Source organism: Arachis hypogaea, chromosome 13 (genome assembly GCF_003086295.3).
Source record: "Arachis hypogaea cultivar Tifrunner chromosome 13, arahy.Tifrunner.gnm2.J5K5, whole genome shotgun sequence".
NCBI lineage: Eukaryota > Viridiplantae > Streptophyta > Magnoliopsida > Fabales > Fabaceae > Arachis > Arachis hypogaea.
The window spans coordinates 7047988-7061565 of NC_092048.1; the positions used below are offsets into that span (position 1 = coordinate 7047988).

Consider the following 13578-nt stretch of genomic DNA (forward strand, 5'->3'; position numbering starts at 1 on the left):
GTAGAATACAGATTTTAAGCAAAAATTGAATTTATAGTCGAAAAAAATTAAATTATCATAAGACATGTTAAGTTTTATGTTACCTGAAACAAAATGATGATGATGATGATGATGGGTGGCTCTTATCATTTGTCTAATTGTAGTTAATTATGTACTTGACAATGGATTTGGAATAGAAATTATATTAGTTGATATAATATGATTGCTGATTCGTTGAATTTTCCAATTATATTTGTCACAACATAAGGTTGCAAGAGCATGATTGAAAGTGAAACAGATATTTAACTCTATTGAGTAAAGTACGATTGAAGGCGTAGAAGTTTTTGTTATCGAAAGTGAATAAAGTACGATTGAAGGCGCAGAAGTTTTTGTTATCGAAAATGAATCGATATTTAAATTGAGTAGGTATTAATAGTTTTTTTTATTGAAAGTGAATCAACTTTAAATTCTGTCGTGGTTGAAAGTGAATCGGTTTTAAATCTGTCGTGAGTTAAAGCCAGTTTTTGAAAAAAATAAAATAAAATAAAAAGAATTGAGTATGTTTTTAAATTTTAAGTCCTGTCATATGATAAAGCCAATTTTTAATAAAAAGAAAACAGGGATAAAATAAGAAGAAAAAATTGGATACCACAATTATTATACATTGGTATAGATAATATTTTTTTAGTAATTATTCATTAATAAATATTGCATTAATGATTCTGTTTATTATATTTCAATGTGTTTATTTCAATTAGACTCAATAAATTACCAAAATTCAAACTTATTATCTTGAACTTCTTCCTTGATCATGTGATTAGAATCGTTTAACAGAAGATCTTCAGACCAAAAAATCTTTAAAGTAAAAGAAAAATACAATAAAACATATTAGAAAACCTAAAAAAATAAAATAATTTTAAAATAGAATATATATATATAAGAAAAATAATAAATTAAAACTTACTTGGTCTATGACATAGAAAAATAAAGAGAACGAAATAATCATGAAAGTTGAAATAACAAAAAATATATAACACAGTTCTTATCTTAACACATTTAAATGTTATATGTCAATCTAATAATTAATAAAAAATAATATTATCCAATGTAAAATAGATTAAAAATAAAAAAGAGATTAACAAAATCAATTAACAAAGTTCTTATCTTAAGTTGCCAGATTATTTAAAAAATCAATTAACAAAGTTCGTATCTTACTATATTTATTGTATCTCACTATATTTATTATATTTATTGTGTTATATGTGAATCTAATAATTAATAAAAAATAATATTTTTTAATATAGAACATATTAAAAATAAAGAAAAAATTAGTAAATGTCAATTTTAGTACTCTTTATAAATAAATGTCAAATTTAATACTCTACATAATTAATAGTTTAAATAGTTTAGAAAATTATAAACATAGACTTTAATAATACGTATCAATTAATAAACATAGACTTTGATAATACGTATCAAACAATGCAAAAAAAATATTAATAAATTTTAATAAATATAGAATATATTTATAGATAAATTTTAATACTATAGAATATATTTGAGTAGTAGTGCTCGATCTATAATTATACACAAAAAATACAAACTTTAGATGTAAAAATGGAATAAGATAAAGAGTACTTGTCCTTTGAATTTTTTTTAAAAATTAAAAATTAGTACTCATAACGTCTATTATTATTTTTCAAAAGGTAGCTGTATTTGGCAATGGAATTGGCATAAAAATTGTATCAACTTCCTTGTCAAATTCTCTCACGATGATTTGCAGGTGTCCCTTTCTTAGTAAATACATGTCAGAACCAAAAGATAGCAGCAAGATGCAGAAAAAAGGATCGACAACATGAGAAATATTTGTAAGTGGAGCAGTTATTTATTTTCCTCACGATTGCAGCAGTTATTTAATGGGTTAATGATTTTTTTTTAATTATAAACAAAAATGTATTATTACTATTTTATCCATAAATTTGATTTGTAAAATGAATTATTTGAGGGCAAATGGTGTCTATAAAAATTGGACACCAAACTCTAGTATTGCCTTTATATATTGGTATAGATAAATGAAGAACAATATAAAATTGATGATTTCATTCTTGAAATATGTATTAAAATTATTTTCTTCAATACCAAATTGTTCACATTATTTTTTTTGCTATTATATAGAATATGAAATTTATTCTATGTAAATTTTATACTCCAGTAATATATATTAAAGATATGCATAGAAAAATATGTATGTGCTGGACTTATTTATTCAATATCAAACTGTTCACATTATTTTTATTATTATTAAATAGGGTATAAAACTCATTATTCTATGTAAAATTTATACCGTCACTATATATATAATTTAATTTAATTTTAATGTACTAAATATGTAAAAAGAATTTTATATGTGTATTTAATTACGTATCACCAAATTAGTAAAAATAACTATTTTTAACAATTAATATGTGAATAATTATCTAAATAAACAGACATAATTAAATGATAGTATAAAATAATTTATATTATTAGTACATTAAAATTAAATTTTATATATGTATGAAAGTTATGGGGCCTGAGTTATGCATGTCAAAAAGATATTAAAAAAAGGTATAATAAGTCACTAATAATTATCAAAAAAAGAAAAAAACAAGTAACTAATTAATATATGCTAGATTGGGATATATAGTTCTACTAGGACATAATGCATGGAAATTGGCCCAATAATTTGATATAATAAAGAATATAATACTGAGATCAGTGTATGTGCATAAATGAATTACCATTAAGAAGAAGAGGAGAAAAGGAAGAAACCAAAGACCAAGTTTGGCAGCCATCCTTTCAACTATATATATGTTGGAAAAAGATTTTTCAGCACTCACTAGTGAAGTAACTAGCTAGTAAGGATGAGTTCCACTTGAAGAGAACTACTCTTTTTATAGGCATTAGGGAGGTTTCTCCACTTCACATATTGAATAGGATAATAATATTCAGGCTGCACAAAAACTTGGTGATTGTGGTAATTTAGTATTTTAATTAATAGAGCTAGCTTGTTATTAGACTAGATAATTAACCTCTAATGAATGACCTAATTAAGTTTGCAGTTTAATAATAAGGTTATCATACTCAAGTTTATTGATCGATGAGCATCAACGCTAAATTTTATGTGATACAAAACGTAATAAGTTGTGATGTGCACGCTAAGACAAGAAAAATATAATTCAAGTATCATTTTCAGGAGTTTTTTAAATTTTGAGATCAATTCCTTTCTGTACTTAATTAGCTAACCTATAAATAAATATTCAAGGAATTTTCATTTATAATTATTTGAATTTTTGAGATACTTAATAGATATGATTTTAATGAGAAGATAAACAAAAATATATACGATATAACCATTTACGTTATCTTCTCATATAAACTTAAACTTTTGAGATGAGTGATTTTATCATATATTATCAAAATTTTATGTTTGAAAAATCTAGAATTCAATTTTTAGTAAATTTCAAAAATAAAAAAATTTAATAGTGATAAATCCATTCACGTATAAGTTCAATGACTATAATTAATACATTATTTATATACTATTTATTAGATACATTTAATTTTAATCATTTAAATTAATTCAATAATTATAAATACACTCTTATATGAAAATTTTATTCCCATAACTGCCATAAGATACCTTTTCAATATATATGTATGTGGTTATTGCTTGAATTTTAATCACTTACAATTATGTTTGATTCTGAATCATCACAATCATGATTGCTCATTCAAATGATCGCAATAGTTTGAGTAAATTACTGTTTTGATTTTCGGACTACATTCAAATTTTATTTTTAGTTTTTAAAATATTTCATATTTATAGCATATATCTTATTTTGTAACAATAAAATTGTAATTATAATTGTTATAATGATAATTGCAATAATTTGGGAGTAAAATTAGTTAAAGAATAAGAAAAAAAAGAGCATAATAATATACAGAAATTCTTCGCATACAAGCGATTAAGGCTTGTAACCCTTACAAGTTCAATTAATCAGTAACTCCCAAAACGCGCTCCTAGTGTTACGTAGCTTACACGCGCTATATAACAGATCCCGCGAATATATAACTACCAATTTTAAAAGATTTCGTTTCCTTCTTCGTTCTCCTTCTTGCCAAATTTCTTCGTTCTTCTTCTCGAGCGTCTTCCCCTGCCTTTTCGATCGTTTTTTTCCCTTCCTTTATCACTGGTTTGTTCTTCGTCATTGACGTGAGTTCCTCTCTTTGTAACTCCAGCTTCGTTTTTTTTTTTTATATTCTGGTTTCTGAAATCAAATTTTGAACTCGTTTTGAAGATAATGGATGATTCAACCTCAGATTGTCAGCTGAATCAAGGCGAAGTGGATTTTGAATTTGAATCTAACGAAGTTCCTGAGGTTTGATTTACATTCAGCTAATTACGATTACTCTGAATTTTGTTGCAGTTATTCGTATATCATTGTCTAGCTGAATAAATCGTGAACATTGACTGTGAAATTAACGTGTGAGCATAAATCTGTGGATTGAATCTAATGTATTAGTTTTGATTAATTATCTGCAATTTATAGCAGACGCTCGGGTGTAGATTAGAATTTTTTTGGTGTATTTTAGGGGGAAGTGTGGGTGTATTTACACTTTATGGCTTTTTTTGTTATTTTAGTTGAGTTGTTGTCGTTCGGGTGTATTAGATCAGACATGATTGGGTGTATTTTTAGTGTTTGACATGGTGTATTCTGCAGCCTCTCTCTGTTGTTGATGACAAGTTTGTTCCCAAGGTTGGAATGACCTTTACTACCCTTGAAGATGCTGGAAAATTTTACAGGAACTACGCCAAGGCTGCAGGTTTTTCTATAAGAGTTCGGAGCACAAATAGGAAGGAAAACGAGATTAAGAATCAATTGATTACATATAGCAGAGAGGAAAAATGGAAATCTAAAATATCTCCGACCGAGAAGACAAATTCAACAGCTGGTTTAAACTGTCCTGCAGGAATTTATATACACACATTGAAGGATGTTGGTGCTTGGATCATTTCAAAGATTGTGCTGGATCATTCACACCCTTGCTGTCCAAGTAAAGCAGAGATGCTCAAACAGTACAGGGAACTAAGCATGTCCATTCGTCGTACAATAGAGAATAACGAAGGCTGGTATTAGACCAAGCAAAACTTACCAATCATTTGTTGCGGCTGCCGGGGGTCATCGCGAGTTAAATTTTATTGAAAAGAATGTGAGGAATTACATTACGAGAGAAGTGCAAAATGTTTCTGAACAAGAAGATGCAAAGAAATTCGGAAAATATTTGTTAAGAATGAAAGAGAAGAATCAGAATTTCTTTTTTGAGCTTGAACTCGAGGAGGATCAATCGATTAAGTTGGCTTTTTGGGCCGATGCAAGAAGTAGAGCTGCCTTTGAGTATTTCGGAGATGTTATTTCATTTGACACCACCTACAATACAAACAGGTAATAAAATGTCCCTGTTTATGATGCTAAATTAATATTTTTTTATGAATCTACCGCAGAGGTGTATATTGGGTATTTTTGGGTGTATACAAAGTATTTGTTGGGTGTACGTAATGATTTTTCATTCTGCACTATGGTAACTTGTTTCAAGTATAATTTGGTTTGTGGTTCTTTTGTCGGGGTGAATCACCACGGTCAGTCAACACTTCTTGGATGCTCTTTGATGAAAAATGAAGAAATTGAATCATTCAAATGGTTATTTCAATGTTGGCTCCGTTGTATGGGAGGAAATGCTCCGAAAGGGTTTCTCACCGATCAATGCGCATCAATGAAAAGGGCTTTAGAGGCTTGTATGCCAACAACAGTTCACCGTTGGTGTATTTGGCACATCATGAAGAAGATTCTAAGCAAATTAAATGGGTACAAGGGACATGCAGAAATTGAACAAGAAATGAGCCAAGTTGTTTGAAACTCTCATAGTAAAGACTCATTTGATAGGAATTGGAATGATTTTCTGCTGAATTTTGGTCTTGTGGACAACAAGTGACTTTCAGGTAATGTTTGTTTAAAATCTGCAGTAGAGGTGTAAATTAAATTTTTTTTCGGGTGTATTTATAGTCTGTTTTTGGGTGTATTCTGCAGATCTCTATGAAGACCGTCATATATGGGTTCCAATCTATCTGGATCACCACTTCTGGACAGGGATGAGAAGCACACAAAGGAGCGAGAGCATGCATTCATTTTTTAACAAGTTTATTACTCAGAACAGCTCGCTTATTCAATTTATCAAACAATACGATAATTGCCTCGAAAGCAGGGAGCAAGCAGAGAGAGAATCAGATGCTGCAGATTTTCATACGGTCATACCGTGTGCAACAAAATCCTCCATTGAAACTCAGTTTCAAAATGTGTACACTCTTCAAAAGTTTAGGGAAGTCCAAGCACAATTCAGAGGAAAGGCGAATTGCATCACTAGATTAACAAATTCTGCTCTAGGCTATTTAGTATACGAAGTTGAAGAACAAGTTTTCAGCTCAATATTCAACAAGTTTGTAGTTACTTACGACTCAGTAGCAGCCGAGGTAAAATGTCAATGCTTATTATTCGAGTCAAGAGGGATATTGTGCCGTCACGCACTAAGCGTGTTAAGTTTTGAACGAGTAAGCCAAGTGTCACCTAGATATATACTGGAACAATGGAGCAAGAAGGTAAAGAGGCGACACACACACATCAAGAGCAGCCACGACGATCCACTGTTGGAGCCAAGAAGCAAGAGGTTTGACCAATTGATTTTTCGTTCGTAAAATATTTGCGAATTTGCATCAGAATCGGAGGAGCTGACTGCAATTCTGCACCGTGCGTACGATAACGTCATGGTTGAGATGGAATCATTGAAAGCCAAATGGAAGGGGATATCTTCTTTATCTCACGAAGACGCCAACTTGGAATCCGTTAACGAGCTTCAAAGTTCTCCAAGGATTTGAACAAGAGGACGTCCAAAAAATAGGCTAGGTTCAAAGTTAGACAAATAGATTGTAAATGCCACAAAGAAGAAGAAAACGAAAGCTTTAAACGAGGTAAAAGTAATGTTCTTTAAATATGTGGTGATTGAGTTTAATTTTCTCGTTAATAGTTTAGCTAATATGTGAGTTTGTTATATTCAGTTAAACCTCTTTGATGGTGCATCAGTTGTGCATTCAAATTCTAGCCAATATCAAAGACGTGTTATGAATTATCAGTTCAGGGTACCAGAAGTAGCGGATAACTCTTTGGGTGTAAAAGTACTGTTCTTTTAGGTGTATTTTTGTGGATTTTCTTGTGTTTCACATTTTACATATATACATATATATATATTTTCACAATCTGCTGTTTATTATGTTATAAAATATTATTTGTTTTTTTTTTAACTACGGTTTAAGGATTTTAGGGTTTATGGTTTAGGGTTTAGGTTTTAGGGTTTAAGGATTTTAGGGTTTACGGTTTAGATTTTAGTGTTTAAGGTTTAGGATTTAAGGTTTAGATTTTAGTGTTTATGGTTTAGGATTTAGGATTCAGGGTTTTAGGGATAAAGCATTAGGGGGATAGATGTTTGGGTGTATAATGATAATTGCAATAATTTGGGAGTAAAATTAGTTAAAGAATTTGAAGAAAAAGACCATAATAATATAGAAAAAAAAATTGAAAAGAAAATATTAATTTTAATCAAAAAATAAAATAAAATATTTAAAATAAAAATAAACCATTTTAAATATTAAGAACAATATTAACCTTTTTCCATATTAGGATTGCAGCTATCTGCTGCATAATCTTAAAAGTTAAAATTCACACATAAAACACAAGGATAGAAACAAAGATGATCATTGACCCTTTTATTGCATAGATAGTCACTCCCTAATCAACACAAAACTCTATTCTTTTCACATGGTGGCTGTTGAGGGTTGGGGAACCCACATAAGATGCTTCACAGGGAAGAAGTGGCACACTGGAGCCTCCCCAGGCATGAACCCAAGCTGCTTAAACAGAATGTGATTTGGGCTCCAATCAGATGTGTCCAAGTGGCACACGCCAAGAGCTTCAACTTTGTCTCCATTCTCACCATCTAACAAGACCTTGAACACCCTGGTCCCTGTTGATATGAAGTGGCAATAGTAAACACCATATGGGTATGGCAGAGGATGACAAGCTACCCATTTAGGAGCATAGATATCTTCTGATATTTTCAAAATGGTATATTTTTGCAGAGGAGCCCCTGAAGATGGACTAGTTGTGTGAATGTTGTGCTTTTCCTCTGATCCAATGATGTTGTGGACGAATTCCAGCATGGACTCTAAAGAGTTAGCACAAATCTTAGTCTCCCCTGTGATGGTTCCTGCTTCACATTGTTCAATTGTGCCTCTCATGGACTTGGCTTGTGAAGAATCTTGAGAGATTGAGAAGAGTTGAAGGACACTTGGAAGTTGTGGGATTGAGAAAGGAATGGAGTCAACTTGTCTCTTTGGTAGGAAGTGAGAAAAGTCTTCGACAGGAAATTGGAGGGTCATAATGTTCCCTATGTAGAGATCATCCATGGCAAAGAATCCAACCTTGAATGCCTCAGTGTGGTCTACATTAGAAGATGGTGGCCCTCCCTTCAACCCTTGTGCTTTCTTGGAATGAAGGCCATAATTTGTAAAGTTGGGCTTAGCCGAATCCTGGGCTGTGGCAGATTTTTTTATTTCTTTGTTGGAACCACCAACGCCATATTGAGCGATGTATGGCGCATTTGAATCTCTTTTGGGAGCAACATCAGCACCATATCCAGTGATATATGGCTCGTCGGTACCATAGCGAGACTCCTTTGGACCTTTTTTTGCATCACCATATTGAGCAATATATGGTGTATCTGAATCTTCCTTGAAACCATCACCACCACCATATTGAGTGATGTATGGCGTGTCGATACCATAGCGAGACTCCTTTTGATCACGGGGAGTAGTTGTGTACCCAGTAATATCTTTGCCAGGAGCATGGGTACTGGTTCTATAACCTATAAGGTAGTTAGGTTTGTTGGCATCATGGGCATTAGAAGTTTCATAGGTGGTGATGTAAGGTTGATTGAGATTTGCATGGTGTGAATGTGATGGATGGTTTTTTACGTTGTTTGCATGATGTGAAGGGTGGTTGTGTTTTTTGGATGTTTTGTAATTTGATTGGGTATTGTCTGAAGTGGCTATGTACCCTGTAAGGTATTCATCCTTGTGAGTGTTGTATCCTGTGAGATATGTTTGTGAATCTGCTTTCTTCTTAGTGTTGTACCCTGTGAGGTATGCTTGCGGATTCACTTCTTTTTGAGAGTTGTACCCTGTGAGGTATGCTTGTGAATCTGCTTTCTTTTCAGTGTTGTACCCTGTGAGGTATGCTTGCGGATTCACTTCTTTCTGAGAGTTGTACCCTGTGAGGTATGCTTGCGGATTCACTTCTTTCTGAGAGTTGTACCCTGTGAGGTATGCTTGTGAATCTGCTTCCTTCTCAGTGTTGTACCCTGTGAGGTAAGCTTGTGAATTCGTATCTGTATGATCTTGCAACTCTACCTTCAAATCTCTGCTGCTGATGCCATGTCCATTCTGTTATTAAAGGACAAGGAATTCATAAACAGACTTTGAAAATGGGTATGCGTGTCTTGAAGTACTAGGATTTTAGACAGTAATTGACAACTAATGCATCATGGGTAGTGACATGAATGGTGTTCTTCTTTATCCCAGTTTTGTAAAAGGATTTCTTATCTATTTTCTTTTTATGAATTTTGATTCTCGGACGATATTTATTGACTTTTTATTGGCTACAACTAGCAACTAATTACTAACCTCATTGCAATTTAATTTTCAATAAATAAAAAATGGCTAGCTAATAAAATTTATTACGTACACATTATTTTTTATTTATTATAAACGAGTACCTTCGGCTTTACATTAAGGTTTTTATATCGTATCTAAAGGAAAAGTCTAGGACCAGCAATTTTTTCAAATTTTGGCCAACATGTAATTAGCAAAGAAAAGTGAGCTATTGGATAAAATCTCACACCAATTTCACACCATTAAAATCATCATTGATAACTATTTAATGACTACAAATCACAAAAGTTGCTGGCTCCTTAGCACTACTCGTGTCTAAAAATGATGATTCTAATATGTCTATTATGGTGTCTATGGAGGTTATAATGTTTTAAAAAGTGTTATTAAAATTAAAATAATATTTTTTTATTATTTAGCAACACTTTTTAAAAAGTGTTACCAAAATGAAATAAAATATGACTTTAATTTTTAAAACACTTGCATAGTCTCATAGCTACCGTAAACATAGACATACTAGAATTCACCGTTTAAAAATTCACATGTAAGACTCGAAAATAAAGGCATGGATTCCACCTTACTCCAATATTATTTTTAGGCAAATTCAATAAAAGTTCTCAGAAATTTTCTTATATTAATTGTCCAAAGACAAAAAAAAAAAAAAGATTTATGTTTTTAAATATTTTATTATATTCCTTCATTAATAAGACAACTGAAGAAGAAGGACCAAAATATGTATGGAAAGTTATTTTATTCGACACCAAATCATTAACATTATTTGTTTTTACCATCAAATAGAATATGGAATTCATTCTATTTAAATTCCATACTCCACCAATATAATGTCAAATGGATATTTAAAAAAAATAATGTTACACATCCAAGTCTTTTTGTTAACTAAATTCAAATAAGTTGATCTAACATAATAAAATTAATTATGACTAACATTATTCTAAATCTTATTATTTAATTTGATTAGATTTAGTTCATAAAAGACTTGACGTGTAGCATTACTCATTAAAAAAAATAACATAAGTAAATAATGTAACTCTTAATAATGTATTATTTGCAGTTCATTTACTAAATAGTGATATATGTCTACTAGGACGACATACATAATGGAAACCACCCTCAATAATATCATATAAAATAATGTTACATATTCAAATTTTTTTGTTAATCAAGTTCAATTCAGTTAGTCTAACATAACAAAAATCAGTTATGACTAACATTATGTTAAATCTTATTATTTAAGTTGATTGAACTTTATAAAAAAACTAAATGTATAGTATTATTCTATAACATAGAGCAAGACTAAGATCAGTGTGCATAAATGAATTACCATTAAGAAGAAAAGGAGAAACGGAAGAAACCAAAGAGCAAGCTTGGTAGCCATCTTTCCAACTATGTTGAAAAAAGCTTCTTCACTAATATCACTAGTGAAGTGAGAATGAGTTCAACTTGAATAGAAGCACTCCCTTTATAGGCACTACCGCACTAGGGAGATTTCTTCCATTCACCATATTAAATAGGATAATATTATCAGATTGCACAAAAACTTTGTGACTGTGTCAATTAATTTAGTATATTAATTAATAGAACTTGCTTATTAGACAAGATAATTAACCATTAAAGAATGACTATCTAATTAAGTCCTGCAGTTTAATAAGGTTATCATACTTATGTTTATCGATAAGCAATTGAGCATCAATAATGCAAATTTTATGTGATATAAAACGTAATCAGTTGTGTAGTGCACGCTATAACACACACACACACAAAAGTATTCAACTATATATTCAAATGTCACTTTTCAGGAGTTATTTAATTTTGAGATCAATTCCTTTCTGCATATATAAGACTAATTTCTATGAATTAACTAACTTATAAATAGATGAATATGCCAAGACTTTTCATTTATAATTATTTGAATTTTTTGGGTTTTTAATTAACTATGATTGTAATGAAAATGAAAATTGTATAACTTCACGAGTTGCTCTATTTAGACTAATACTTTTGTTCAAATCATACAATATAATGTCACTTGTGAGGTTTTGAATTTTCTGTTGGAATAAATTAATTTCAATAACCCAGATCATCCATATTGAATCATCAAAAATATATCATATCAAATGCGGAAGCGTACCTGAATTGATAAACATGAATCATACGATTGGAAGAGTTTGGATCTTGTAGTTCTTTCGATCTTCCTCAACCAAAGCCTTCTGTATTTCTAGGAGGCTGAACTGCAACTCTTTTGATGGGGAAAGAGCAACAAAGGCGGCTTTGGTATATTGGGGACCGAAACCCTGAAGGTCTATTTATATTTGAGCATGGCACCCATTAAACCCTTAAGCCCAAATAAAATAGTATCTGAAGTCCAAAAGATAATATATCTAAAATCCAAAAAGATAATTATCTAAGGAACAAAAGATAATATCCGGTTTTATTCTCATTTAATTCCAAATCAAAAGTAATAATGACTTATTCAATTTAGCATTTATAACAATAAATGAGATCACCATTATATAAGTCATTTAATTTAAAATAGCATAATTTGTGATTATAATTAATATATGTATTGCCCACAAATAAGTTAGGAAATCAAATAATTTCCTAACAATCTCCCACTTGGGCTATACATATATTATTTCTTGACATAATCACATCTTTATAAACTTTATGCGCGCATCTGAATGTTATTTCTTTCATTACTTTAACAATCTGGTCCGTCTCATACATTAGATATGGAACTACCGCAGCTTTTATCACATTAAATGCCGTGACTAAACCACGCCAATCACCATCCTAATATACTCAACGACATAGATCAAATTTGGATGAGTAATATGGAAATTACATGCCAAGTGATCTCATGCATGTCTATTTCCAGCTGGTCCAACTTTATTGAGATCAAACACAATACAAATATTGCAAAATGAACATTTCACATAACATGAAATAAACCATCAACTTAATTCTGCAGAAAAATAACTCATTATCTGTCATAGGACATATAGCATAAACTCCCACCAAACCAAAGCATCACAAATATTGATACCCATTCGAGCAGTGTGCTCTTGAAAGACTTTAGGGATCAATTCCTTGGTTAATGGGTCTGCTAGCATATACTCTGTTCCTATATGTCCTATGGAAATCTGTTTTTTCTTAAACTTTCTCCTTGACAACTAAGAACTTAATGTCTGTATGCTTCGATTTTGTCAAGCTCTTATTGTTATTGGAGTATAGTACTGCTGACTTACTGTCACAAAATATCTTTAATGGCCTTTCAATGTCATCTACTATATGAAGCTTAGTGACAAAGTTTCGCAACCATATGCCATGAAATCGGAATCAGAGTACCTAATGATCTCCAAATTTTCTGATCTCCGATAAATAAGCATGTAATCCTTTGTTCTTTTTAAACAACGCATTACGCGTTTAACAGCTATCCAATGATCCATATCCGGATTGCTCAAGTATCTACCCAACACTCCCACTATAAATGATATATCGGGATGTATGTAGACTTGAGCATACATTAAATTCCCTAGTGCTGATGCATAAGATTTATCATGCATTGTTGTCTTCTTAAGATCATTTTGGGGCATTACTTGAGACTAAACTTGTCTTCTTTAACTACGGGTGTGTCCATTGGTCTATAACTTTCTATGACATATCTACTTAAAATCTTTTCGATATAGTTCTTTTGTGACAATCCAAGAATACCTTAAGAGTAATCTCTTAGTATCTCGATTCCTAATACAAAAGAGGCATCACCAAGA

The 13578-nt window shown here is 31.0% G+C and overlaps 1 protein-coding gene across 1 annotated transcript; it reads right to left on the reverse strand.

Annotated features, from left to right (window-relative positions):
- Nucleotides 1–7821: 7821 nt before the first annotated feature.
- Nucleotides 7822–11273, reverse strand: LOC112736864 (uncharacterized). The gene is made up of 2 exons (XM_025786509.3): nt 11136–11273; nt 7822–9568 (listed from the first exon to the last, which is right to left on the reverse strand). Exons 1-2 carry the CDS (start codon nt 11187–11189, stop codon nt 7883–7885), a joined length of 1740 nt encoding a protein of 579 aa, XP_025642294.1. The 5' UTR covers nt 11190–11273; the 3' UTR covers nt 7822–7882.
- Between the last annotated feature and the right edge of the window lie 2305 nt (nt 11274–13578).

Excerpts from the sequence above, each read along its gene's own strand:
- LOC112736864 (XM_025786509.3), bottom strand. The coding sequence starts at position 11,189 with ATGGCTACCAAGCTTGCTCTTTGGTTTCTTCCGTTTCTCCTTTTCTTC. Across the intron at positions 9,569-11,135 it reads TTCTCCTTTTCTTCTTAATG|AATGGACATGGCATCAGCAG; the intron begins GTAATTCATTTA and ends CTTTAATAACAG.